General features: G+C 37.9%; 9 protein-coding genes and 1 pseudogene across 20 annotated transcripts; 4 read left to right on the top strand and 6 right to left on the bottom strand.

Annotated features, from left to right (window-relative positions):
- Positions 1 to 51: 51 nt before the first annotated feature.
- LOC100123511 (short coiled-coil protein B) lies at positions 52 to 3184 on the bottom strand. 3 transcript variants are annotated; one of them, XM_016983581.3, is made up of 4 exons: positions 2545 to 3184; positions 2346 to 2468; positions 1766 to 1882; positions 52 to 1691 (listed from the first exon to the last, which is right to left on the bottom strand). In XM_016983581.3, exons 1-4 carry the CDS (start codon positions 2621 to 2623, stop codon positions 1552 to 1554), a joined length of 459 nt encoding a protein of 152 aa, XP_016839070.1. In that variant the 5' UTR covers positions 2624 to 3184; the 3' UTR covers positions 52 to 1551. The 3 variants fall into 3 exon arrangements, with proteins under 3 accessions (XP_016839070.1, XP_016839072.1, XP_016839071.1); XM_016983583.2 differs by having other exon boundaries at positions 1766 to 1852; positions 2545 to 3145; XM_016983582.3 differs by having other exon boundaries at positions 1766 to 1864; positions 2545 to 2933.
- On the top strand, positions 3100 to 7739 carry LOC100118161 (cysteine-rich hydrophobic domain-containing protein 2). The gene is made up of 4 exons (XM_001607779.6): positions 3100 to 3656; positions 4892 to 5102; positions 5183 to 5299; positions 5395 to 7739. Exons 1-4 carry the CDS (start codon positions 3538 to 3540, stop codon positions 5443 to 5445), a joined length of 498 nt encoding a protein of 165 aa, XP_001607829.1. The 5' UTR covers positions 3100 to 3537; the 3' UTR covers positions 5446 to 7739.
- A 773-nt stretch (positions 7740 to 8512) lies between these two features.
- LOC100678402 lies at positions 8513 to 10600 on the top strand (annotated as a pseudogene).
- On the bottom strand, positions 10252 to 15368 carry LOC100123525 (uncharacterized protein B0303.7). 5 transcript variants are annotated; one of them, XM_001607121.6, is made up of 7 exons: positions 15168 to 15368; positions 14258 to 14363; positions 13458 to 13575; positions 12916 to 13377; positions 12156 to 12536; positions 11518 to 11781; positions 10252 to 11438 (listed from the first exon to the last, which is right to left on the bottom strand). In XM_001607121.6, exons 1-7 carry the CDS (start codon positions 15187 to 15189, stop codon positions 11304 to 11306), a joined length of 1488 nt encoding a protein of 495 aa, XP_001607171.2. In that variant the 5' UTR covers positions 15190 to 15368; the 3' UTR covers positions 10252 to 11303. The 5 variants fall into 5 exon arrangements, with proteins under 5 accessions (XP_001607171.2, XP_008213715.1, XP_032453664.1 ...); XM_008215493.4 differs by having other exon boundaries at positions 12985 to 13377; XM_032597773.1 differs by lacking the exon at positions 15168 to 15368 and adding an exon at positions 14945 to 15121.
- Positions 15369 to 16005: 637 nt separating this feature from the next.
- LOC100123532 (2-oxoisovalerate dehydrogenase subunit alpha, mitochondrial-like) lies at positions 16006 to 17954 on the bottom strand. The gene has a single exon (XM_001607128.6). It carries the CDS (start codon positions 17547 to 17549, stop codon positions 16296 to 16298), a length of 1254 nt encoding a protein of 417 aa, XP_001607178.1. The 5' UTR covers positions 17550 to 17954; the 3' UTR covers positions 16006 to 16295.
- Positions 17955 to 18032: 78 nt separating this feature from the next.
- On the bottom strand, positions 18033 to 22271 carry LOC100123539 (splicing factor 3A subunit 1-like). 2 transcript variants are annotated; one of them, XM_008215504.3, is made up of 10 exons: positions 22041 to 22261; positions 20972 to 21296; positions 20739 to 20898; positions 20379 to 20660; positions 19350 to 20304; positions 19207 to 19265; positions 19014 to 19124; positions 18753 to 18926; positions 18537 to 18668; positions 18033 to 18143 (listed from the first exon to the last, which is right to left on the bottom strand). In XM_008215504.3, exons 1-9 carry the CDS (start codon positions 22156 to 22158, stop codon positions 18567 to 18569), a joined length of 2286 nt encoding a protein of 761 aa, XP_008213726.1. In that variant the 5' UTR covers positions 22159 to 22261; the 3' UTR covers positions 18033 to 18143; positions 18537 to 18566. The 2 variants fall into 2 exon arrangements, with proteins under 2 accessions (XP_008213726.1, XP_001607186.2); XM_001607136.6 differs by lacking the exon at positions 18033 to 18143 and having other exon boundaries at positions 18299 to 18668; positions 22041 to 22271.
- A 217-nt stretch (positions 22272 to 22488) lies between these two features.
- Positions 22489 to 23523, top strand: LOC100118225 (probable small nuclear ribonucleoprotein Sm D2). The gene is made up of 3 exons (XM_001607799.6): positions 22489 to 22774; positions 22934 to 23189; positions 23328 to 23523. Coding segments are annotated over exons 1-3 (363 nt in total). The 5' UTR covers positions 22489 to 22772; the 3' UTR covers positions 23433 to 23523.
- On the bottom strand, positions 23510 to 24916 carry LOC100118195 (proteasome subunit alpha type-6). The gene is made up of 5 exons (XM_001607804.6): positions 24757 to 24916; positions 24468 to 24562; positions 24303 to 24384; positions 23788 to 24217; positions 23510 to 23693 (listed from the first exon to the last, which is right to left on the bottom strand). The coding sequence occupies exons 1-5, from the start codon at positions 24830 to 24832 to the stop codon at positions 23636 to 23638; spliced, it is 741 nt and encodes a 246-aa protein (XP_001607854.1). The 5' UTR covers positions 24833 to 24916; the 3' UTR covers positions 23510 to 23635.
- Positions 24917 to 24931: 15 nt separating this feature from the next.
- On the top strand, positions 24932 to 27647 carry LOC100123554 (probable 28S ribosomal protein S6, mitochondrial). Of its 5 annotated transcripts, none has more exons than XM_032597778.1 (5): positions 24932 to 25079; positions 26774 to 26822; positions 26950 to 27089; positions 27213 to 27374; positions 27453 to 27647. In XM_032597778.1, exons 2-5 carry the CDS (start codon positions 26778 to 26780, stop codon positions 27565 to 27567), a joined length of 462 nt encoding a protein of 153 aa, XP_032453669.1. In that variant the 5' UTR covers positions 24932 to 25079; positions 26774 to 26777; the 3' UTR covers positions 27568 to 27647. The 5 variants fall into 5 exon arrangements, with proteins under 5 accessions (XP_032453669.1, XP_016839069.1, XP_032453668.1 ...); XM_032597777.1 differs by lacking the exon at positions 24932 to 25079 and adding an exon at positions 26590 to 26653; XM_008215498.4 differs by lacking the exon at positions 24932 to 25079 and adding an exon at positions 26590 to 26693.
- Positions 25113 to 26860, bottom strand: LOC100678759 (non-histone protein 10). The gene is made up of 5 exons (XM_031926925.2): positions 26790 to 26860; positions 26080 to 26598; positions 25928 to 25998; positions 25365 to 25710; positions 25113 to 25268 (listed from the first exon to the last, which is right to left on the bottom strand). The coding sequence occupies exons 2-5, from the start codon at positions 26176 to 26178 to the stop codon at positions 25158 to 25160; spliced, it is 627 nt and encodes a 208-aa protein (XP_031782785.1). The 5' UTR covers positions 26179 to 26598; positions 26790 to 26860; the 3' UTR covers positions 25113 to 25157.
- Positions 27648 to 27720: the final 73 nt, after the last annotated feature.

The raw sequence follows: 27720 nt of genomic DNA, 5'->3' as shown, positions 1-27720 counted from the left end.
GAAATTTTCGCCTAAACGTGTTACGAGGAATCAAAGGTATAAGCACCATAATTTTCCCACAGAATAAATTTTATTATAATCATATGTCATGTTATAAACGAAACTTTAAGATATTGTGCATTGCCTTGTGCCCATGAGCTCAATTTCATTATTTTGTTCGTCACAATGTTTGCTCATGGAATTAAATATATATAATTGAAGTTTTTATGCGCAGTAGATAAATTATTTGTTTACAATTTTTCGTTCACCTGCGGTATATCATAATTCGCTCAATAAACGGTGAAATTTTCCTAGCACAATCATCACCTATAATTATCGTTACTTATACAAATAATTTCTTCGTCTTGCGCTACATTTTGGTATATATGAAAATGCTTGCCGCCTTGGAAATAACAAAGCCGTGTAACAACAATTACAAATTCAATTTCATTCTCTCTTTCGTGAAGTATTCAATTATAAAGGGTTAATCGCTATTTTAGAAGCGCCTCAACTTCGTCCCGAACTTATACGGATCATAATAGTAAATCAACTGTAACTGGAATATCTGAAGGAGTACATAATATACGTTTGAAAATGAGATTCTTCGTAATACTACAGATCTATCGACTGTACAAGAGGATTTTCATAAAAAAATAAATTATACTTTAATGCTGATATATACTCAATGGACAAGTCCAAGCTACTCATAGTTCGCTAATGCTGATAAACTCAATAAATGAGTTCAAGCTATTTATAGTTCGCTAAAGAACATCAAAGGCAAATGCATTCAATCTTAAGGATTATATCAATATTACATTGGTACTTGCGATAGAGATACAAAAGTAGAATTCGTATATGCGAGATGCAGAGCGTTCCCGTCAAACAATACATACAATTTTTCTTATCTAACACGGCGTTCGCTTAACTATACTCGCACAACAAGCTTTCCGGCACACTTGGCAGTATGCAGTGCGAAAACGAAACTGAATAAACGGAATTCATTCAGTTTGAAGATGAGCTAGTGACTTTGAAATTCTCTAAAAAGGCTCCCCAAAGAATTGACATTAAATTTAAAAGAGCTCAATTGCGTATAAGAACCAAAGCATCTTTAACGTTAATTTTAAGTTGAAACTACTTTGTAGCTTTTTAGATTAGATTTGAAACATGATTAAATGATCAATGGTCGTATTGAAGGCTCTTTCTATTTAACATGATTAAATATTGTTCCTATGCATAATTATAATACTAAATCAGCCAATGATTTCTAATTTGTTCTTGAATATAAGCCTCAAAGCTATTGATAAAAAACCAGTCATTTTTATGCTCACATACTTTAAATCTAACTGATCTTTGGTATATATTGGAGATTTTTTATGTGTAGATGCTTAAGTTGTCCCTCCCAGTAAAATTAAAAATGGCATGTCATGTACTTATAGCTTAAAAATAATTGTTAGAAACATAAGCCTGCTTAAAAGCTTGCACATACTTTCACGTGTATAAAATTTTAACATTTTTAAAATTTTCTATCAGCTCAGATTCAACCTTGATTGGATCAAAGCTTCAATAGACTGATTACTTTTTAGTCTTAGGACTCGTTGATTGGAAAACACTGGATGCTGACATTAAATTTTCTATGTACTGGCCTAGTACTTGGTTTTCACTCTTCAGCTTCAAGTTTTCTTCTTTAACACCATCTACTCTCTGTGATAAGTCTAGAATAAACAGATAGAACATTATAAGTAAACATAATATTTTTTGTTGAAAATTTCAAAATGAGTAAGCCTACCATCGAGAGTATTTTGGAGTTCTAAAACTTGCGCTATAAGTCTTGCTTTCTCTTGCTGTTCATCTGGACTTATGTCAGGATCCAAACCTAGAAGACATCCTACATAGAGCATAGTACCTATGAACAAATTTTTAGTTGACGAGGAGCCACCCATTGTCACCAATGGTGTGTGAAAATGACAGCAAATGATTACCACAATGATTCCAATGATTTACAAGGTGGATCAAAAGTCAAGAAACACAGTAAAAGCTACATGATGGCCAATCTTAGAATTCTAAGTAATATTGCATGACCTCATATACTTCTCATGTCAATAAGCCGACACCGTCAGAGTCGAGTAATAAAACAAACCTAATGATCTAATAAATCAAACAAGTGGCACAGTCACAAAGTATCAATTTTAACATGTAACAAAGATCAACAACTTTCAACAAAATTCTATCAATCGATACTTTGTCATCTGCCCCTAACAACCACACACAAATTCCTAGTGATGCTCTGCAACATAGCTAGCTAAATGTTAAAATGAGTAATGTATCATGATTCGCAATGAGAGCACAGCTTGACAACGACAACTTACTGTTGGGACTGCAGCTGCTGTTGGTGAAGCCGGACAGAAGCGAGTCCATGCTCTGCCCATGATTCAGAGCTTCCAAAGTCCGTGAGTTGTTCTCGGTGTTGTTCTCCTCCTCTGGTATAATCACTGTAACAAATTCCACGTTTGCCAATAACACTCGCGCCTTGATAGCAATTGGCTCATCTATATAACAAGTGCTCACCCTGCGGGTCATCGTCGGCCAAAGGTATGCTGTTGATGTCATCCTGGAGCTTCGCGCTGGACATTGCCGAAGTCGTCATCCTGATGCTTGTTTACGTATTCACGAGACGAAGAAGAAGTGAGCAGACACGGAGAGAGTAGAGCGCAGCAGCGCGCGATGGACGACTTTATCGATTCGCGCCTATGGCCCGATTTGATGTCATACAGAATTAGCTGCCGCTGCCGTTCTTGTGCATAGATACAGTTTACTTTTACGACAATCGTTCACCGCGAGCGTATTGTCTCGGCGACGCTGTAGCAACTGACTCATCCGCGGCCGCAGAACTTTGGGGAAATCTGTCCCAGGGAGCCGTGTTTCCTCGCACTGTAATTGACATATGTATATTTATATACATAGACGATAGACCTATATGTATATTGGCATATGCGATCGGCAAGGCAGATCCCGAGTTTACCAAACGGCGAGTCTCGCGCACCCACACAGCTGCGCGAACGTAAACACAAAAGAGAGACAGAGACAGATATGCTATACTATATAATACATAGCTTGCAGAGAGAGAGTCAAAAGCGGGGAGCACATGTGTGCTCGTTGCCGAGGAGGGCAAATGGCAATCCATCCGCAGTGCGCGATCGCGCGGCAGTAAGTAGTCGTGTCCTCGCTCTGAGATCGCGAAGTCAGCAGCTCGTCTTAGGCATATGCAATAATTTTTCGTCGCGTCATTATAATACTCTTGGGATTCTCCAAGCTCTCGCATAGCGTAATAACAAACGAGAGCGCACAGTGCTGCGGATTAACAAGGAACAATATAACAATGCCGTGCAGAACGAGTTGACGGCGATAGTCGTATCGCGCGCGAGAGATAAGAAGTGAAAGATTCAAAACAAGAGAGGACAAGGTTATATTTTGACGGATTGCGTCGTGTGCTCTCTCTCGAGTGAGAGAGGAGAGACAAACTATTCCGGATTCGAGGAGAAGAGCTAACTCGTTGAAAGCATGGCAGACTTCGACGCGATCTACGAGGAGGAGGAGGAACCAGAGCAGAATCCGGAGGAGCACTACGTGACCATCGTGCCCGACCCCATCGTTGTCCGCGGCGCTGGCAACATGACTGTGTAAGCTATAACATGCAAGCTTCCAAGTGGAGCAACTCCGTGGCTGAGTTACATAAAGATTCTCGCGCGAATCGATGCACAGTATTTAGCTAATACACTTTTGCGTCGAGGAAAACCTAACCTGCATGCGAGAGTATAATATATAGGATCTGTATGCCACAACCTATTCTCGAACGAAAGTTTATTTTCCGAGCACGTCTTCTTTGTTCGCGACGTCGTTTCCCTCTTTCTCGTGACTCGGGGCCACTATCCTCTCCTTCTTTTTCCGTGTGTGTATAACCAGTCTTTCTCTCTCTCTCTCTCTCTCGACCTCTCGTAGAAGTCTGTCTCTGTGTGTGTGTATGTGTGTGGATTAAAACGAGGAGAGACTGCTTATATACCTGCTCGAGACAACAAAGAATCGTCATCCCCTTGCGCACGGGCCGACCGAATTAATGTGCTTGGCGATTCTTTTTCACACATCGTCTCTCAGCAATTTCGGAGCAGAGTTTTCGCTGCTGATGCGCGGACTTTGTTGCGGGAAAATACGCTGAATATAGAGATGCGGTTTATTTTGCTCCGTTCTCTTTATCGCCTCTCGACGGTCGGTTCCTCCTTCTTCATCTTCTTCTTCTTCTTCTTCACCCTTTGTGCTGCTGAATGTTTATGCTTTTTCAGATAAATTGATGATTTGCTCTACTTTGTGGATGTTTGCTTTATAAGTTTTCACAGTCTTATGTAATTATTGTTATCGGTGGATAGAGTTGAGTTATTTGTGAAATCTTTATGTAAATAACAAGGGTGTGCAGGCAGTTATGGAAAAATTTGGAATGACTAAATTATATTATAACGATCTGACATTAAAATTCTCCAAGGCATATCTCTCTTAAGGTTCATAAACAATGATGATATATTTTGCTGCTACTCCAGTTAGATCTATCTTAATCTTCAATCAACGTTTAGCAGTAAACAATATCATTCATATTCTTTATGTATTAGATAAGTTTATTTTCCATTTCTATTAGATGTCTGGGAAGTATAGTGAAGATGTACATAATTAGATTTTTAGTATTATAGTATTCTACATTTTATTATGCTTTTCTGTGCAAGGTTTAAATAAGACTCTCAAGAGCAGAGGAACACAGTAGTACAGTCTTTCATTCATTGCATGTGCTTTGATATACTTGAAATTACTGTACAAAAGAACAAAGCTTCAGGGAGAACATCTGAGTGTTACATTCAGCTTATTTTTTCAGATTTGGCCTGAGTAATAGATTTGAATCAGACTTCCCCAATGGCTTGGTCTCTCGTGTTGCACCAGAGGAATTCAAAGCAACAGTCTTAAGAATCAACAGTGTCTTGAAGAAGACCCTTCCTGTCAATGTGAAATGGCTGTTTTGTGGCTGTGTCTGCTGCTGCTGTACACTGGGATGTTCTCTGTGGCCAGTCATTTGCCTCAGTAAAAGGGTAAATATTTGTATACATAGTCTATTGCTCAGTGAGTTTTTTTTTAAAAACGTTTGTTAACAATTGCCTTTTTATTTTAGACTCAACACTCATTGAACAAATTATTGGAATGGGAAAACAGCAGGCTTTATCACAAATTAGGTTTACACTGGAGACTGACAAAACAAAGGTGCGATAGCTCTTCAATGATGGAATACGTAAGTTAATACAATTAATTGTATATTTGGCTCTTTGTTTATGCCAACTCACTAAATGGATAAAGTGTGTGAAACCAATTTTTCTTGTGTTGCAGGTATTACTTATTGAATTTATTCCAAAAATACCGATTTATAGACCGGACTAAAAAAGGAGTGAGTTCTTTTTTGGCAGTTAAGGGAATGGTTTAAAATATTATAGTCCATGTTGTGTGTTACATTGACAAATGCGTATAGTGAAGATTAACTTTCGTCCTTATGTTAACATCAGTAATATGCATTTGATGATGTAAACATTTGTATAAAATACATATTTTTGTAAATACCATATATACCTAAGCTTAGTACAATAATTATATAGGAAAATAGTTGATAGCTATTGTTTATGCATAATTACTGATTAATATTGGCAGTGATAGCGAATTTTTATAAATATGTATCCTTGTTGATCTCGTTAAAGTGAAGATTATTTTTTTCAAAATAATCATACACAATTTTGTTGATTTATGTGAATTTATTAAAAAAAAAAAGAAAATTGAATCTGATAAATCTGTGTTAATTGTTTAAGAGCTCGATTCTAATTGTGCATTAAAATACTTTAAAATGAATCCAATCATGCAATAGCTTTGCTTAATCAATTTTTATCAAAAATCTCGGGTAGACGATAATTTGACATGGTAGTTTGACATATACTAAGAGACACTTGAGCCTCAGTGATAGTTGAACATGCAGTTTGTAATTAGCTATGTAAGAATGGCATACATTGTAAATATGTATACAGCAACCAAAACTCCAAATTGTAGCCTTGAGCTAATTATATACACTTACCACGGTGATATTAACAAGTAATAGGGTACCGTGTGATCGCTAGAATTTTATGTTGTTGCAAGAAATTTTATATGAGGAAAGAAACTGTGTCTGTGGCATGACCTAAACATCGAAGTTGTTAAGATTTTTGTACGTCTGATCTGCGGAAGAAGGCTTAAGTATAATTGCCTTAAAGATGAGTTTGTTGTACTGTATGTCACAAAAGACAAATTTCCCGATGCTGCTTTGGTATTCATATTTAAAGAAAGTTTAAATTTTTTTAACGGTCATTGAAAATACGTTTTTTTACTTTGTTATTTGTAACGGAAACTACCATCAACTTACAGTTTATTTCAATATTAATCTTCAAAATGCCATGTTGCTTATTTGAGATTAGTTATTGAATATATATGTGTCTGCAAAGTTACAATGTTGCTGCTACATAAAGTAAAGGGGGCTGTGATAAGAGCAGAAGACTAGTATTTTGTTGCAAAATTTTTTATTCAAAATTCTGTTTGTCAAGTAATATCTGGAATATTTTATTTCCCTTCAAGGCATTAATAAAACAAAAGATTTGAATACAGCTAGTTATTATTGTCTGAAAAACACGTATAATTTTTATTTTAATCGCTAAATGTTGTAGTAAAGTAATCCGTCAGTACGATGCATGTATGCAGTGATATAATCATCAGGAATAAATTAACGTTGAAAAAGCCCGTGTCTTCGTTTTTCATGCAATTGTTTACTGCAGCACTGCCATGAGAAAGAACAAACTTAAGTGAATTTTTCAATTGTAGACATTCTAGATTAATGAATCGAGTGTAAACCTGCTTTTTATTTCAATTTAGCAAACCGATACTAACATTTCATTTAAAACCTATAAAAAATTGCCTCATCAGAGATATTAGCATTTTGTAAACTACTGAATTGAAGATTTCAGAAAATATCTAAATTTAAAAGATAAAATATAATTTTATCGATATTAGTTTTAACATGTGCCTTTTCGCTGGTTGATTTGTCAGTGTATAGAGAACATTTTTAGGATTTCAAAGTCATGCATGCAATTTACCATCAACGAAAATATGCTACTTTTTCGTTTGCTAACTTAAACCGCAACAGCTGTTTTCGACGTACATAAATATGTTAAACTGTAAATAAACAAAATTGTACATTATACATAATAAGCAATAGTTATATGATGACGAATATAATAAATACCATATATTTTAGACAATTCAGATGTCATTCATCATCGTCATATCGATGAATTTACGCAACGATAATAAGATATTATATTTTAGGAGAGACTTATGCTTTAAATGATATTAGCGAAGAAAAATCGTAAAGGCTGCTATTAGAATATAAAGCAATTGCTTGTTTATTATACACTGTTTAAATCCGTCTGCGGAGGATAGCGATAATAAACAACAACAAAAATATCATATCATCACTTAGATTCTAAAGCTAGCTCAGAGTCCCAGCGCAAATGAATATATCAATAATATAATATAACGATTAAAGCCGATATGTATATCTATTGTATATTTAGGCATTAATTTAAGCGACGAGAATCACGTAAACTATGTATACATGTACAGTGTTGAGAAGAATAAAATTAAAATAATGTATATTAATATATGCAATTATAGTTTTTCTTAAATCATCAGACATGATACATTCTTAGAAGCATTACAGAATCTTCAATTGTAAAGCGATTATTTGCAGCCAATGACGGTATTAATTCAACAATCTCAACCGCACTTAATGTCTTTTCTCATGCAAATCTTATCTCCTGTGTACTAATAGGAAAAGTCAACAGTCAACACGTGCGGAAAATCATATTGTAGTAGCAGATGTTCTGTAGGCCGCGTCGCACGTCAAACCACAGACTTAACAAGATGCAGTATCCAAGGATCTTCGTCTTAGCGCGCAAAACATGGCAGTGTAGTTTTTTCATAACATAACGTGCGTACTGGTGACATTATTTTGTACAGTTATCGATTAAGTGTCATTTTGACCACTAGGTAAAGGAACCACAAAATGAGTACTTTTCCAGAAGTGCAAAATTCGAGCAATATTTCATCAGATTTTTTCAAGTAAAATAATCTGCTATTACAATTTCTGATCAATAATATCATAAAAATACGAAATCAATCGATAAACTCTCGTTTATTCAACTTATCTTTCGAGCAATATTTTTGCAACCCAAAATTTATACTTATTGCCAACCACGAAATATCTTCAACAAATTCCAGCAATAAGCAACCGATTTCACAAAAACATCGAAACTCTCGCAACAATCAAAACACCCAATAATAAATAAACTCATTTCCTCGTTTGCACAACCGCGTGAAAGTATACGCAGCACACACACGCTATATTATGCGAATCAACCGGAACCGTTGAATTTCGCTTACGCGAAAAAGAAAGCGATTTCTAAGTATATACTTACGACGATCGTCATCGTATGTATCTCGAAATTTCAGACCCGACGATGACTGGCCCTACGAAGTCAGACGGTATTGGTTGCATCTACAGCCGTTCGTCAACCTGGTTCGCGCGCTTCTGGTTTACGTCACTTCATTCATCATCGTTACCGGTATACAATAATTATACACTTGAGTATTTTTACGAAACTTCTAGAGCTGATCTAACCGAGCGATAAGATAACGAAGAATTTATGTTTTTGTCGTAAAGACCAATGCGTGTGTTATTGTTATATGAATGAATCGTTCGTTAATGATCGCACAGGTGTGACGCTGAACCTGCTATCGTTCGTGGTTTTGAGTTCACCGGTCATCAACGACTCGAGTCTGTCCATCTATCTCAGGGCTTTGGCGATTTCGGATATTGGCGCTTTGGTGTTCAATTACGCTACAAGTATTGCAAGATCGCATTCGGAATATGTCAACAGATTATTTGTAGTGGGATTATAATTATTTTCTTTTTTTAAACTAAACTAGATAAGAATTTTCGAGAGGAGGAAGTTTGACTTCTCAATTTCTGTTTAGGACAACAAATATCTGTGCGATACGAACGCTGTCACGATGGAGCTCTTTCAATTCACGTCCACTTGGCTCATCGTCTGTCTGACATGGGCCCGATTAGTCGCAGTGGCTTATCCCCTTGGAAAACGTAAAAATTATAGCTCCGAATCGTCAACCCTCGCGACGATCGTCATCCTTGCAATTGTCAGTCTCATGATTTCGCTCACCAAACTGTACGTCGGAGGTACAACATAAATTTTCCGTTACATGAGCATAATAATACAAAATAACACATCCAGAAGAGAGATCGTTGAATTTCAGATAAAATACACGTACTTCCTGTTCTGCTAGAGATATATGATAATTTGTATTTTGCAGGATACGAGTCCGATAGTGTGTTCGAGTTCGCGCCGTGACGCAAAAAGCCGAAACCTTGGGCGAGTGCAATGCACTTCTACATCGCGCTGTCGACGTGGTTGCCCTTGATATTCATATTTTTCGGAAACTTGCTGCTCATTATCTGCTCGAGGAGAACTGCCGTGATACGGAGCCGACTGACGCGTGAGTTGTTATTTTTTTCTTCAACTGGTTGATTTAGAATTTTTTGTACGAATTGACGATTCTTGAATTGCGGAAAAGAAAGTTCAGCTGGAGCTTTCAAGGTGAATAGGACGATGCTTGCCGTTTCCTTGGTTCACTTGATTTTACTACTGCCGCTCGGTGTCGTTGAGACGATCGAAATGTACTGGGACGTTGTGCTGGTGAGGTATCCATCGTTGGATGAGCAGGAAAATGAGCTTTACGTTCATTGGTACGTAAACTTCTTAACGACCGATCGTTTCAATTTTTAAAAATACGGATGTTTTTTTTACAGGCTGCAGAAGAAGTTGCTTTTGAAATGGTGTCGAGGTTTGTGCTTTCACTTGTATCATTGGAATTTTGCGATAAATTTCTTTTTGTATTATCTGACGGGGAAGAAATTTCGCAATGGCGCAGTGGAAAGTTTAAAACGATGGACGTGGTGCTTGCACTGTGAAAAAAATTTGAGTTTGTCCAACAAGAGTTCGGTTTGTATTTTTACTGTAAACGATCATTGCAGCGTAAGTAAAGAATATAATATAGTAGACGTTCTATCAAACTAAATGAAATTAGACAATGAGATTTAAAATAATCGTAGTAGGTATATTTCATTAAAACCTTGACAAATGGTAAATATAAGTATTTTAATAATATTGTATGTATCAAATTAAAATATCACAATTTATGTCGTTATCAAAAAGATAAAATTAATTAATTACTTAGAATATACAATTTTCTACAGCAATAATAACTACCACGGTTTTATTTAACGCTGGAGGTAAAGTTTTTCTTTTGAAAATGAATTTTGGTCCCATTCTCGATATTCTTTACATTAAAACATTGCCAAAATCTTATTTTTAATACTGCAAACAAATACACAAGTAATCAATAGTCAGTGTAAATCAGTACATTTGCTGCGAAGCACTGCGTTTTGGCCAGTGAAAAACACATGGCTGGTACAATCAATTTGCAATGATATCGAATAATCTCGCTGGGACGTGAGACGTCTCAAATTACGAAACGAATATTTCGTTCAAACATTAATTATCACGCGTTACTGCATGAAAGCATTACATTCAATATAACGAAGCACCTTATCATATATCATATTGGTTTTTTACTAACAAAATGACTTACAAAGATTTTAAATAATGAGCGAATATTTACAAAAACATTATTCGTTTTCCTCGCTACTAAAAAGTAAAATTACAAAATTTTCTAGTTAATTAATAGCTTTGAAAACGATTCGAAAGACAATACCGATCACCAATAATTGAAAAATTCTAAACTGTCCGAGTTAATTATAATGACTTACTTTCATCAATCAATTGGTTTTCATCAAGCATAACGAAATGTTACGAAGCGTATTCATATTTACAAATTAGCAATTTCAGTACTTTCATGCCAGTTTCAGTTACTTTCTAAATAATATCTTTTCGTATACGAGAATTTAGTTGCGGACTAAAGATATGACAAAGTCGCAAAATGCGACTTTTATATCGCGCTTTTGTACAAACATTCTCGCAATTATATATTATGTCACGTTCTGACAATAACTACTAGATTATAGAGCGTAACAGTCTTTATCGACTTTTTAGTCGTTTTCAGACCGCAAACTGCCGTATAATTATTCTTCATAAATGTTTCAAAGGGAGACCAGTCGGAATCTTGTCCACAAAATTTGCTGGAAACTGCCCTTTTATACCATCGTGCTCTCCGTATAACCAATCGTCGGATATCCTTGACAAGACTTTAATCCTTGCTCCTTCCTGTAGAAAATGAAAAAAAACTCATTTAGCTTATAAAAAAAAAAACATGAAGAAATGTACAAAAAATACTGATATGTACCTCGAACGACAAATCATCGCTCGTTTCTGCTTTAAAAGCATATAAAGCATTGACTACGTTCGTATCTAAACCAGGAAGCGGAATTTTAACATCGACAAAGTTGACAGGAAACATTCCCTCTCGACTTCCGACTCGTCCCTCCATCCAACTGTCATTGATCAATTTCGTCAAATAAACAACATCGCCTTCTTTTAAATCCAAGTCACCAGACTGAGAGGCTGGAAAATCGTAAAGCGCTACACCATAGGGTCGTGCAGAGTTTTCCTGAAAAAGAAAAATCAAGAATTAACAATTTTCGTTGACACAAACCGTGGTAGGCGTATGGCAATTAAGTATCGCCGTTATCGCAGTATTGAAATGAAGCACGTTTGCCATATATCTTATCAGTTTTTTTTGTATGTATTGTAACAATAAGTCAAAAACTCCGTAGCAACGCGTTTCCCAATATTTCCAATCTCATTTGCACGTTATACCAGATATACCCGCGATCTGTCTCGATTCGCGTATATCGAAAACAAATAAAATATTCATGAGCCATTAATGAGTCACGCCTCGGTAAAGCTTATAATCAAGCGATTCCTATTTGAAAAAAACACGTTTTCCGGAATTCATCAAAACATTGTTGAAAAATTTCTCACCACTAAGCCATCTTCTAATCCAGCAATGTACTCTGGTGGCGGAGGTGGAGGCGGTTGAGCGGGCATAGGTGGATCATCGTCCCAGCTGGTCGGCTCTTTAGGAGTAAGTCGTGGCGCGGATGAATAATTATTTGTCGCGTAGGTCGACCTGGTCGACGAGTATATACCACTGTTGCTGGTGTTGGCGACCGTGCTGATCTTGGGCTGCGGCGCTGCAGACTTGCGAGGCTTCGCCGGTCGAATTATAGTCGGCATGGAAATAGGTTTCGCCGGAGGCACTTGCGCTGGTTGATCGAACGAACTCGTGTCGTTAAACGCAAAAAAGTTCGAATCACCGATTTCCTTAATCTCTTGCTGCTGACTCGACGCTGACGTAGGCCACTGCGTGATTCAAAGGAGATTTCGAAGATTAGGAAAGATTTCGGATTTATTATGCAAAAATCAGTATTTTCGGTCTAAGTCTGTAGCCTATTATACTTTGTTCGAACGGCTGTACGATTCTTAAAAAGAAAGCTATCATAATAAAAATTGCTTTTGATTCATTGATTACGTAAGTCAGATGCGCGAAAAAAAATTATGTGTTAAGGTCGATTCCCGCGCATGCATGGATTGTGCATATTATTGTTTGATGCAAGGAAAAAAGTTGCATTTTAATTGCATAAGCGTATGCAGTATAATTGCATAATTGGTCTAAACATAGATAGGACTCTCTTGCGTGCTAGTAAAAGCTATATGTATACGAAAAAATACTCTTTATTACCTGTTGACTACTGGCTTTGGTAAACGCGTTGCTCTCTAATGATCCAAAAGGATCCTGACTACAACTGACCTTCCAGGGATCGTTCACGAAGTTCTTTTTATTGCTGGACAGACTGCCGAAGAAGTCAAAATCATCTTCAAAGGCACTTTCAGTCTGAGAGGTGCTACCGCTGCTGGTGAATACAGATGGATTGGAGTTTCCATCGCTGCCAAAGCTATCCACGCTGACTCCATCGCTGCTGGAGCGAGTTGTAAAAGTAGGAGAGCCAGGTGGACTCAGATCTATGAGGCACATACTGTTTCCATCTGTCTTGGGAGGAGGCAGCTGGAATGTTGTGTTGGTAGTGCGACTAGTGGAGTACATGGTACTCGATGTAGCGGTATTGCTCACTGTGTTTTGCTGATTATGCTGCTTGGAACCTCTTCTCCCAAAGAGATTCGTCAGTAATTCTGTAGGCCTTGCCTAGAAACAAACAAAAAGTATACAAACATTAGATTCATGGAAATACTTTTGATAAATAAGCCTCTTGCGATAAAACTTACTGGTTTCTTTGGTTTTTCTTGATTATATACACTATTCACTGGAAACTTGGGAGGTGGCGGCCTAGGAGGAGGTTTCTTTTTCTGTGGTACTTGCAGCGAGGAACCAAAAAGATCATTACTGAAACAGAACAAAAGACGCAATTTCATATGAAGAAGAAAATAAACTATCATAAAAAAAAACAGCACACAGCTGATCTCAAGATGAAACACTCGTTGTGAAACATGATAAAGAAATATCACAAAAGTAAGCGACGCAATAATCAAGATAAAAAGCAAACAACACGTTCTCTATACACTATACATATTAAATAATACCAAATTCATACGCAACAAAAGAAGGAGCGCGTCGTAAGTATGGGCGAATTTCTGCTTAGCTCCGCTTTTTCGAGAAACGCAAGCACGACCTTGACACTCGCATGCAGCGCGAAAATCGCTCTTCAAACCGAGCGCGAGTCTGATGTGATAAAATTCCACTAAAGCGCAGATTGGCAGTGCGCTTGACGTTGCTCAATAAGGACGTTAAAATAGCTCGTCTCAATGGAAGCGAGAAAAACACGCGAAAATATTCACGGAGCGCATCAATGAACGGACGAGAAAAAGATTAAGTAAACATATAAGTACATTGCAGTCCGCGTTATTCGCAGAACAAAAAAGAACGAAGGAAGGTCAGAAGCCTTAAACAAAGTATCGTATGTCCGGATGCTGCGGCGAAATAAAAGAAAGGGACGATGCGGTATCGTTTGCCAAAAGCGGAGCTCTCGGGCGCGTGCCAACAAAGGGTTCGATAACAAAAAACTCACCTGCTGCCCCAAAGGTTGTTGCTACTGCTCGAGGTAGAGGAGTTCCTGGACAGAGCGTTGTTCCCCGGTGGCGGCCTCGGTGCCGCTCTCGTCGGTACCCTCATCTCTGTAAGCAAGTCCATAGGTATAGGATGAAAGCCGATACTCGTCAGCTGCTGCGCGCACAGGTGATGATCTCTCTCTCTCTCTCTCTATCTATCTATCTATATATATATATATGTGTGTGTGTGTGTGTGTATATTATAAATAGAGGAGGCCCGTTTGCGAGGTTAGGGATGGCCCTTTGAACTTTGCGGAAAGAAAAAATAACGAGCACGGCAGCCGTCTGCTATACAAGTAGATTGTACGAAAAACATGCCGCTTGGATTTCGCGGCGAATAGTCGAGAAGCACTAGTGGGCGGCCGCGCGCGACGAACAACATCGCACGCAGCGGAGATAAGCCATCGGTATATATGTGTCTATATGTATATAGCTGAGATGCGAGAACACACGCTTGACACAAAGCGCGCGGAGAAAGGACTGGCAGAGAGATCCGCGACTGGTATACTACTGCGCGGTACGACGACGACGACGACGGGGAAATACGTCAGAAAGTGGACTCTCTCGCACACTGTAACACACTTCTGCTATACACACACACATCACAAATACACATGCGGTGCGCAATCGGGAAATAACACACGCACGAGCTCAAAGCGAGCGTCAATTGACAGGCCGACGATAAACGGAGCTGCTCCAAACAAGAAAGAGCGGAGCTATACGCTATACACGCGCGACAAGTGCCCGTAGGTATACGTTCGTCGGACGCTAGCTCGACGACGACGTTATCTTAGCCGTAAAGCTCGGTATACGCGTGTAATTATTATGCCTATACGAGAGCCGTTTAAAGGCCCTGCAGCGACGTCTCACCTGTTCTCACGTTGGCCGCCATCTTTCATTCAACGTACTTTTCGTTCTCTCTCCGCTGTGTTCGACTATCCCCTCTCCTCTTCCTCTGTGCGAACGCTCGACAGATGGTTGGGGCACATGTACACACACACAGATGCATACATGTATATACGTATATGTGAATGTAGATAGCTGGTTCCGTGTGTTGGTTCGTAGACGACGGTTTATTGTGCGATTAGTAACCGTTTCTGCAGCCGCAGCCGCGTGCTCAGAAGAGTGTGGAAATTACTTCATCGCGCGCGAGAGCTGTATACGCTCTCGAGGTCGTTATGGAATGGTTTTTCTTTCTTTCACTGTTATATATAGGCCTGTGTGCGCCGCGTTTGATCGATATCGATAAGGAAAGTGCCTAGTTTCTACGATTTTCTAAAATGCGCGCACGAGAAGTAATCGCAGTACTTTGTACTTTTTCACGCGCGACTCCTTTGTATACAATTTATTTTTATACGTTGGATAAGATCGAGAGCCTTGTGTTTTTATTGTTATCGATTGGCACGTGTATGCGCGCGACTCGCTTTTGTTTACATACTCCTCTCTTTCTGTGAGTAAATAAACAAACACGTGATGCTTATTATACGTCAAAAAAACCGACATATAGAATAGCTATACCTATTATTACAAATGCCAAGTTTTGTGCTCCTTTGAGCTGATGATGATAATATTCGTCGAAAGTTTTACTGCGTACTAAATTAAAGAATCATTTCCTTCGTTAGTTTTGTTATCTCATAGATATGATATATTAACGAGATAACTAGTACGTGTTTGAGTCAGAGTAGGAACAGATCGTATTGTACTGAAATTAAGTCTTAAAAAATATAACGTTGTTTTATTTCAAAACCAGATAGTAAAATACAAAATATTTTAATAGATGACAAAACTATATACGCGGATCCCTGCGTGTTTAACAATTTATAGAGAGATTTGATTTTTCATATCGTATAAATTCTGATGCTCTCCATAATACAAACTACAGCTTCATCAAATTAATTCGTAAAATTTTTAGTTTATCGTCACCTCCAAAATAACATCCACAATCAAATGCACTTCTCAGACTCCATATCGCACAGATATTTCACTCGAGCAAATTAATTATTCTCGACTATATTTGGACATCGGATATCTATCCCCGTACTTCTCCACGTGCTTTTCCATGACAATCATCTGTTTCTTCATGTGCTCCGGCATCTCGCAGTAAACGTCGGCGAACATATCTTTCCATCCAGGTTTCAGCTTGGTTTCCGCCGCGGCGATCGCATCGATCACCGATTTCTTATTCGCCTTTATTGCCTCGTCTTCTCTCGCCTGGTCCCACAGCTTGCGAGACTCGAGGTAACTTCTCAGTCGCCTAATGGGACTGGCATTGGCGCGCGAGTTGATCTCGCTGTTCGACCTGTAGGCCGTACTGTCGTCGGAGGTGCTGTGATGTCCAACGCGATAAGTCATCGCTTCGATCAGCACAGGTTTCTTCTTCTCGACGGCGTAATCCCGAGCGTACCTCGTGGCGTTGAACACCGCGATCAGATCGTTACCGTCGACTCTGATAGTGCTTATTCCGTAAGCCGGTCCCTTAGCCGCTATTCCGTCCCCGTTGTACTGCTGGTGACTGGGAGTCGATATGGCGTAGCCGTTGTTCCGGCAGACAAACACGACAGGACAGGACAAGGTCGCCGCGAAATTCAATGCCGCGTGGGCGTCGCCTTCGCTGGCTGCGCCTTCGCCGAAGTAACAGGCGACGCAGGCCTTCTTGCCCGAGAGCTTGAAAGCGTAAGCTGCGCCTGCGGCTTGCGGAAGTTGAGTCGTCAAAGGGGACGAGATGGTCATGAAGTTCAGAGCTTTGGATCCGTAGTGCACAGGCATCTGTCTTCCTTTGTTGATGTCCTCGACGTTTCCGTAGCACTGGTTCACGAAGTCCGAGACTCGAAAGTCGCGCCAGAGTAGAATACCAGCTTCGCGATACTGGGCGTAAATCAGATCGTCCGCGAGTAAAGCTGCGGCTGATCCGATCTGGACAGCTTCTTCGCCGAAATTCGTCATGTAGAAGGATATGCGCCCCTGGCGCTGAGACTCGTAGAGAATCGTGTCCATCGTGTTGAGCTGCAGCATCGTTTTGTAAGCTTTCACAAGTGCGTCGTCACTTATTTTTAAATCCTGAGCCGAAAGCTCGTCATTGTTCATAACTCGATACGTAGGTATCACGGCGGGATTCGAATCGTTGATGAAGGACAATTTGCTCGTGTACAGAGTCTTTGGAACTGAATAACTTCGAAGACATTCTTGACGCGGAAAGAACGACTTCGTCAGAAGCTTCACTGGCACCTTACGCAACATTTTGGACAGATACATGTTGCCGCGAAAGTATGAAAATTGAATTACACAACTGATGCGCTATCGATTATTAACAAATTAGCGTAATGTTTTGGTTTGACACACTTTCGAAAATCGATACAAACGTTACTCTCTCGCGCGAGCACGAAGAGGTTATATATCGCCTCGAGCTTCACAACGTCAGCGATTACACCGTATACTTATACTTAATTATGCAATGACTTTTCGAACGCTACGCAATGATACGCTGCTGGATATTTGAATAATCAAACGAACACTGACATGTGTCCAATATATCTCGCACAGTCGCGCGGGCTATTCGTTTTTACATATACGTATAGCCGCAGCGTGTGTTGAAGAGAGGAAATAAGCCGAAAACAGAAACTTCGGAAATTCTTGAAACGAACTGCTGTGTAATATCCAATAACTTGAACGAATTCTTTTGATCGCAATCTTCTGTTGATACCGATGAAGAGGTACAGCATCAGAATTCTATTTTTTTATGCACAGGCTCAAACTGACCTTGATGCTTATATTCTATTGCGTTTTAGCATCCCTCGGACCTCCAGGGCCTCTCTGGTCTAGCTACTTGCCCTCCGCCGACGTGGATGGCTGCAGTATTCCCAGTGTTAGAAAAAGGGACCGTCATGAATCATATTATAGTAGATATTACAGACAAATACTAAGGTCACCGACCGACGTTTTATAAATATCAAAGGAAGGGGAGGGGGTAAATTGATACACTGGTTGAATAGACTTCAAACGTATAATTTTTGTTACAAAAAGTTGCATCTTGCATGCAGCATGCAGTAATTTATTTAGAATCTTTTAGTGTCAAGGAAATGCGTACACTGCCACTATTAATGTTACTAACTATAATTTTTCATTTTTATGCTTGCATTATATAGTTTTATTGAAGTTCATAAACTATTCATATTCAAAAATAATGTTTGATCTTAAAAAAACAATAAAATATGTACGTAATGACATGATTATATTATTTACCTGCCGTAAATTTATTTTTTACTATATTATTTACTTCTTTCTTCCACCTCTCTCTTTAGGCAAAAGATTCACAACATTTCCTGATGTCAGATTGTAATAAGCTAACGAGTTTGAGTCCTTGAAAAACATGCCCTGTGAACAGAAATATTCATTTAATCACTGTTCATACTGAAATATTTATAGTGATAAAATTTTTTTTCTTCTGAAAATACATACTTCATACTGTAACTTTTGTTTGCCAGGCGGCATGCCCGTCTGTTCATGGATACGAGCTTTCATGGTTGCTACGGAGTCAGTAATTTGCAAAGATATCTGCAACGTTTGACCATTGAGTTTCCACTCGGTTTTCTCCGCCATCATTGGAACTGCAATATTTAGCTGTACTGGACCCTATAAATGATTCAAATTATCGATTTTAATCATATTGCTAATAAAAAAGGATAATTTAATTATCTGTTTTAATAAATTGCCCATTACGTTGTTTCTAGCCAGAAATTGTTGTTCTGGAATCAATGAGTCTTCCGTGCGAAGTTTCTTATGTTGCGGTTCATCCTCCATTCCGCCTTCTGCTGGGTGCTTCATACCCATCTAGAAATTAATGATCGATTTCGTTAACAAAAAAGGATGAAACAAGTGATTTATAATGTCAAATTTTCATGAAATATCTTACTGGTGGTGGCATTGGCGGCTGCATCGGTGGTTGCGGCATGAAATGTGACATCGGTGGCGCTTAAAAAGAAGAGAAAATTTATTAGTTACGCTTTGCTATATAGAAATAAATAGAGTAAGTAATAACAGCCACTGCGATTTTACCGAGTAAGGGTGGCGGTCTTATTGGTGGCATGGGCGGCATCATCATCATCGGTTGCGGCATCATAGGTTGTGGCATTGCCATCGGAATGGTCATCTGAGGCGGCGGAGGTGGTTGTGCCGGCTGCGGCTGTGGAATCGGCTTCGGCGCCGGAGGCTTTGGTGGTGCTTTCAATGTAGCTTGAGGCTTCGCAGCAGCCGCTGCCATCTGCGATAGTTCCGCCGCTCGACTCGCGGGTTTCGGACCGATTTTCTCCTTCTCCTCGTCGGGTAGCAAACCTTTGACTTTATGAATCTGGTGGATCTGTTCTTCGAGAGTGATGTTTGCCCTGGCTGCTCTTGTGGCTGCTTCTACACTGGACGTGTGTCCATCCCACGTCACCTTGTCGTCTTTCTTCTTGTCTTCTTCACCAATCTTCTTTCCAATGGCTGTCTCCTCGTCACCGACACCGAAAATGTCAGTACGTCTTTCAGCCAGCTGCTTCAGACTAGCCTCAATAGCAGTACCCGGCGCGAAGACAGTTTCTTGCGCAAGTTTATCCAAATGTTTATCGCGCTGCTCGAGCCAGCGAGGATCCAACAAACCAATGCGCATATGTTCCTGTACTTGGCTGGCGGGAATGCGTTCACCAGTGATAGGCGAGACAAGATATTCATCCGGTGCTGCTGGTTTTGCTGCTTTTGCTGCATGTTGCTTCGGATCATAGCCCTTTTTGACCACAACATTGCCGGGAGTAGGCGGCAGCGGTGGTGGCTGCATGTTTTCAAGCGCTTTATTTTTCTTTTGTGTATCACCCGGTGGTCCGATTTCATCATCTTCGCTTGAATCTTCATCCATGTCCTGCACTTGGTTATTGTCTTTGGCGCGATTCTTTTCGTTAATCGACATTCGCGACAACATTTCATCCTCACTATCACTTTCGATTTGCATCTCAACTTCACCATCCTCAATGCGCTCCTGAATTGTACATGTGCTTATTGTTATTCTTTTAAAAGTAATAAAATTTAGATACAAAAATTCGAATACTCTACCTGCATCAAAACTCTTGCACCAACTTCTTCAGGCGTGGTAGGTGCTGGGAAATTACCGACTTCAAATTGCTGATAATCCACCGTTTCTACAGCGACGAAATCATGCCAATCAATTTGTGCATAAGCAACCCGTTCGCGCTCTAGTTCTTCTTCTTCTCTTCTTTTCTGAGCATCCTGATACTTCAGCCATTCGGCTCGATATTTGACTTGTTCAAAAATTTTGTCCCTGTTATAAGATTCCTCTTTCAGTTTAGGAGGTAAATCTTTGGTTGGAATCAATACCTGTACACAGAGATTATTAAATGATAATTAATGGACGAACAAACAAAAATTCTCTGTAATGTTGATTCAAAAACATACCTTTGTGTATTGTTCTAATAATTTTGTAAAATATTGAAAGAGTGAATGCTGAGGTCGTAAAAAGTCGAATTGAAAGTTCCTTTGCTCTCTATTCATGAGATTTGTTAAGAATTGCCTACCATTACGCGCAACAAATTGAGCAGTCAGTTTTACAATATCTCTGTGAATTAAATAAATTACATGTATTATCATGTGTAATAAAAAAAAATTATATAAAAATGAATAAAACTTACAAATCTAGTGCAGAAATAGATGGTGGATCAGCAACAAATTCAAAGTCTAAAGGTGGATCTTTTGGAATGAAGGGCTGCTCAACTTGTTTAAGAATTTCTTGCTGCTTTTGATGAGCACTCAAATTCACTGCTTTAGGAGCACCAATAGTTGGTTCTTGTCCTCTACCTTCTTTGAATTCTTTGACTTTATGCTGGTAGTACGAATGATATGGATCACCACCATTTAAGAAATTAAATTTGGGATTTCCCAATTCATTTGAACGAATTTTGGACTCAAATTCAGGCCCATTTCTAGCAACAAAACTAGCAGTCTTGTCCACAATGTCTGTTCATTTCTTATAAGGAAAATAAGTAAAACATATCTACTTATGCATGAGCTATATATAGTTAAAAAAAAATGTGACTACCTACAAATTGAATGATTGTATTGTTTGTGATCTTGTACACACCATTGAGTGATTATTAAATTAGAATTGTAGTTCTTGATCCTTTAAATTTAGGTAACACATTTTCTATAAGAAAAAACCATGATTGAATACATTATTTCAATAAACATTATTTTAAAATAGGCACTGTATAGGGTACAGCAGCTGTTGACCATGTTATACTATATGATATAGTGATCAAACAGCATACAATTTTGAGCAGTCATTAACCAAGTATGGTACTAATACATGGTTGATAAAAAGTTTAGATTCTTTTAATGTTTTACGTTCTAAACTCCTTTTTCAAAAACCTAAAATCACATTTTCAAATAATTATAGAGACCTAGTCTAGCAGTTTTAGCCTAGGCAGTGCCTTTTAAATAACGGGATATTTGAAGTATAACTACCAAGGTATGAATCTTACGCTTACGCTGCAAAATTTTTCATATCTCAGAAGTATTAGTGCATCTTGAATATCACTGCAAAAACTCATACATACTAACAACAAATCCCTACAATGAAATAATCACTGCTTAAGAGAAAAGTACAGTAAGACAACCAGTTACAGATTAATGAGAAATAAACGCATATACTTATGAGTCGATGTCAGCTCAACGCCAAAACATAACTATGAGAAAGGATACTTCTAACCTCCGGCGGAGGATAAATAATGCCAACAACGGGGTGGGATGATGGCCCGTTGTCCTTGTCCTCCGGCTCCTGACCTGGAGGCTGGATCACGTCGACTTCCTCGCTCGGCATCGTAATGATTCTCGTCTCGTTTACCTCAACGCCTTCACCTTCTTAGTTTGCAAGAACCTTCGGATAAACACCAACTGACGTGTGATACCTATTTCGCGTTTTCCTGCGGTAGAAATAAGCAGAAAACATAAACTTATAGGTAGGGTTTACTATAAAATACCGGCCCTACTTCGATCGACGCGCCGCTCTAAACTATAAAACCGGAAGTTAAAGTTGACCTATTTTACCGACGAATTGTAGATTAAAAACTATTCTCTATTTTGAATCAATTTTACTTATAGTTATTGAGTTAAGAAATACTAAATGGATATTCATGATGATTCACATTCAATCCACGTTAATTCAACGTTAATAAGTTCAAACTTCAATTTTCCAAATTTTAATCCAAACGCCTAAGAACACTAGCGTCTCTAGCGGACAGCGGTATTGTATTAGCTTATTCCCACCTACCCTCTGCCTATCTTACGAGAAAATTGTTCGTGTTGCTGGGGACGCGCGTTGAGTCGACGGCTTAACCTCACATCTTGGCATTGTTGCTCCGATATTTTTTGGAGTTATAAATAGTTGCTATTTATTTATTCACTGCCAATTAGTCAATTCACAAACACACCAACATGTAAGTACAAATTTTTTTCATCCGAAATTCGACGTTTATCCGTTGATTATTTATAGTGAACGAAACTCCTACTTCGCGGATTTCGGCTTTTGCTTGAAACTTTCTTACGAATAGGTAAATCTGTAGAGCGAGAAATAACTTTGATTTATTTTTATGCAGGAGTGCGTTAACGAAACCAAAGTCAGAAATGACACCTGAAGAATTAGCCAAGAGGGAAGAGGAGGAGTTCAACACTGGACCACTTTCCGTTCTCACACAATCGGTGAAAAACAATACACAAGTTCTGATAAACTGCAGGAACAACAAAAAGTTACTTGGTCGTGTCAAAGCTTTCGATAGGCACTGTAACATGGTTCTGGAGAATGTCAAAGAAATGTGGACGGAACTCCCAAGAACGGGCAAAGGAAAAAAGAAAGTACGTATTTCTAACTTTTATTTGTTGTAATACAAAATTGAGTATGGCTTATAAAAATACTTTGCAAAAAAACTGATGGTTTCAAATCATTTATGTTCGGTAAACCAAATTTTAATAGAATAATTCTTTTTGTTTCAGGCTAAGCCAGTTAACAAAGACAGGTTTATATCCAAAATGTTCTTGCGGGGAGATTCAGTTATCCTGGTTGTGAGAAATCCCTTGGCTACAGCATCAGGAAAATAACGCGAATAAATAATAAATTAAACTTTAAATAATAAAACACATAGGCATAAGATTTTGTAAATCTAAATAAATTCTAATTCATTCACAAAAATGTTGTTTTTATTAAATTTCCAACATGAAATAATATATTTTATAGGAGCTAATAATAAGTGTATAAAAATTCCACATAGCGGTACATTTTTGTTAATTTAATGCATTTTACTTTAATCCTTTTCTGCAATGGTAGTGAGGTGCTTATCAATTTCTTGTTCCGTCAATACTCTGAAATCATGAAAATATAACATGATTATCATCAGATGAGTGTTTTTTATTTTTCTTAAGTTTCAAACTCGAATTAATTAATAACTAAGCATACCTGAATTTTGGATTATCCTTTGAGACTACTCCAATTTCCAGTTCTGTAGGTTTAAAATCAACAGACAAAACTGTCGACAAGCAAGTAATAGCAAGTTGAACAGTTTCATCAAAATCAAAGGTTTGCTTTTTCTTCAGTTTCTTTTCAAGGTAAGAATTAGCTTCAGTTTGCTTAGAACCTGCGGACACTGCTCTGTAACCACAGAAATAGCCTGCTGGATCAGCCTTGTAAATGCAAGGACCCTTTTCGCTATCGTAAGCAATCAGTATCATTGAGCAGCCAAGAGGTCTCATTTCAGCATTTTGCGTGTAAACTTGACTGATATCCGCTACCCTTCTGCACAGCGTATCAACTGGGATCTCATACCCATACTTGTACTTGAAGTGTGCGGCTTCATAACGTGCTCTTTGAACCTGGGATTTGCTATCAGCTGTAAAGTACAAGCAATAAAAGTTAGAAACAATCAATGCGAAAGATTAGCATCAGCAGACAAGCATAATTTTGCCATAGCTTACCTATCATTCCAGTCATAACACAACCAATGTTGTCCGTGATTCGAAAGACGTGGCTGACACTGGATGCATCGAGAAGCTTGTCCTAGAGCAAACAACATTTTTATCAGCAAAACCATCGCTTCGCGAAATTCAAAAAAGTGAGGTTATAGCGACAAACAAACTTACGGGTACTTTCTTCTGTGTCGCGAAAACGGCGGTGTCGACGCCCTTGACAGCGACCGAAGTAAGTCCGCCCTGGTTGATCGCTTTGAAGGCATACTCTGCAAAGGAAACATCGTGTTTTAGATAAAATTCGCGAGTGTACACAGGATCAAAAAAGTGCAGATCACGCCGTGTCATGCAGATCTAGGCATCTCGGCAAAAGCTTTTTTCTCCGAATAGTAAGCTCGGAAAAACGTCGTGTTGGGTATCGTTGGAAAGCTCGGGAATCGAGGATAATGATTTTTCTACTTGCCTACTTGGTAGAGACGGCCCTCCGGCGAGAAAATAGTAATATGCCTGTCAAAACCAGCGCTGCTTCCGCGCGCCATGTTTGCTGTAATGCTGAACTGACGACTCTGACGAGTAGATGCTGTACCTACACACTCTGTTTATATATATATATGTATGTATATAGGTATAGGTAAGTCTATATATATAGCTATACTTTGTAGTTTGTAGACTGATCCAAATAAGTTTTATATTTGTAATAGCCACTGATATTTTTGATTTTGTTAAAAAAGATTTCCGATAATCAGATTTGAGTCTAAGTAAAGACGTCAATGTTTAGCAAAACAGGTTTATTATTGATATATAATAATTTTCAACAACTTTTTAAGAAAATTAAGTTTATTATTTACAGGCTTATATTACGCATTAAGATACATTCATTGACATTTGTGGCGGTGCATCTTCTGCTTTTTTATTGTAGATTTGCATTTCAGCCACATACTTTTCTTTTGACCGCTCATACATATCATAGTACACCTGAAAAAAATAAAACCCATTGTTATAATTGTCTACTTCTGTTTAACAAACGATCCAACGTACTCTTCTAATTGATTAAATATATATTACTAGTACCTTTTTATCTTCAGAACTGAGAGACTTCCATGTGGTCGCTAATTGTCTAGTGAGTTCTTGTTTACTCGGTTCAGGATCTCCAGCTAATCTCTCCATTACCCGTGGCCTCTGTTCCTGACAGAACTGGAAAAATGGATTCGCAGGTCGTTTTGGAGCATTAGGATCAGCTTTTCCTGCTTTTCTTTTGGTCCCTTTTTTTGGCTTCTCTTCTTTAATATTATTTACAACTGATTTAGAGCCTTTTTCTTGCTTTGGAGTACTTTGAAAGATACTGTTCTCCTCCAAAACTCCCATTGGAGCTTCTCTCCAGTTATCTCCATGTTGATCGAGACGATTAATTAAATATCTACAATATAATACAATCTTTAATTTTATTGTCTTATATTCAACTTGACTAATCTCCTGTAGTTCAATTATAAGCAATGAATAAATTCAAATATATTAAGCACTATGCCATTCTAAAAATATTTAACTTTTTTGAGAGAATAAAGCTGCTATTGTCAATTAGTAACACCCACACTGTATATAAACTAAAACGAAAAGTTAACCTCTGAGTTACTTACTTTTTCTCTTTTTTTGTACGCTTAAGTAATTTCCTAGCTTGTTGAATTCGGTGAACTAGCCTTTCATTGTCCTAAGATAAAAGAATAACGACCTTCATCAATGAACAATTTATCGTAAATCGATATAAGAAAAAGAAAAACTCAAAACAAACTTGTTGTAAAACTTCGCATCTTTCGGCGAGCAATTGATATTTTCTTTTGTAGACATCGATTTCTTCTTGTTCCGCATCGTAATCTGAATCGTCCGACATTGCACTAAATCTACGTTCCACGTATGAATATTTTGTTAATCTCCATTTTTTTGTCAATAATTTCTAATGATCATACTGATTGCCCCAAAAATTGACACAGAAGCTTTTTTCAAGCCTAGAGGAGGTTAAACTGAAACTTACCGCTAGAGATCGTCTGATTGGTTCTGATTAACGCCATGTTTTTCTAAAATAATTTTTCAGTTTTTGTGCCTTTTAACGATTTTTATTATTGTTAAGCGTCACTTCTTCATTTCGAAAATATGAAGTTTTTTTGTTATTTAACAGTATCTTGTCTTATATTTTGTTAAAATGAATTTTAGTATTAGTATTTGTTTTTTGAAATCAATAATGGCTGGTTGGTTGCAGTTAAACGCAACTTTACTGTTGCGGACTCTACCGTTTGTTCGATTGACGCGCCATCTGCAAAAAATCATATATATTTTACTAAGTGTGCGAAGATAGAAAGTTAGGTTAGGTAACAATCATGTTTCTTCAACTTAGGTTTCAATAAAAAAGTTCGCGTTAAAAGTATATCTGTATAAATTGTTATTCGTTAAAGTTGAAATAAGTCTACTGATTATAAACGATTTTTTAGAAAAATGCCTGCTTACGAGATGCCCCTTTTGTTGAAAATCATGACAAGGGTATGTATACGTGATAAGATTACAGCAAGATATTACTACTACTATTATATTTAGACTTTATAATATATAAAAAAGAACTATTGTCTTTAATATTTTTTTTATAATCAAATTTCAATCAAATTTTTAGCCGGAGCTAGTTGTCACGTTGAAAAGAACAGCGGAATCTATTTTTAAAAAAGGCGGATTCATCAGAAAAATTGATAATTTAGGAAAATTAGCAACACCCTATAGAATGTCAGCTAACAATGAGACTCACAAAGAAGCCAAGTGAGTATTCAGTTACATTAATTAATGTATGGGTATTTCATCATTACTTTTTAATTTAATTTGAGTTTTATTATATTAATTCTTTGTATGCAGTCTCTTAATAAGCTTACTTTTCTTTTAAAGCTATTTTATAATTCATTTTGACTTGCCACCATCAAAGTTGGCAACCCTTAATGAAGAGTGTCAACGAGACATTGACATTGTTAAATGCAAAATATACAATAAAAATGAGGATAAAAAGATTGAATGTACATTGCATGAAGAATTACTACCTCCAGCATATAGGTGAGGAAAAAATACATTGCCTGTAATGTCCTGACTATTATTATGAATTTAATCCCTATCATTGTTTTATGTTTAAAGGCCTCAAGTCCAAAAAATGCTGGCAATTGGAGCAAAACAACAAGCTAAAAAGGATAAGTTAAAGCATAAGTTTAAGTTTAATACAGGATTGGATTACTATCCATTCCAGAGATAAGTCGATTGAAATGTTATACTTTTTTGTCAAAAGTTTTGTATATATCATATAGTAGAAAATAAAATTTTACAAAGATAATAGTAATTGCTTTTCAATGATAAAATTTGTTTTAACAAGAATGCAGTAGAGGATGAAGGTGAATAAGGCGATTTT

The sequence above is a fragment of the Nasonia vitripennis genome, chromosome 3 (assembly GCF_009193385.2).
Source record: "Nasonia vitripennis strain AsymCx chromosome 3, Nvit_psr_1.1, whole genome shotgun sequence".
Lineage (NCBI taxonomy): Eukaryota > Metazoa > Arthropoda > Insecta > Hymenoptera > Pteromalidae > Nasonia > Nasonia vitripennis.
The sequence above is the reverse complement of the archived record's forward strand: the minus strand, read 5'-3'. Positions and strand labels throughout refer to the sequence as shown.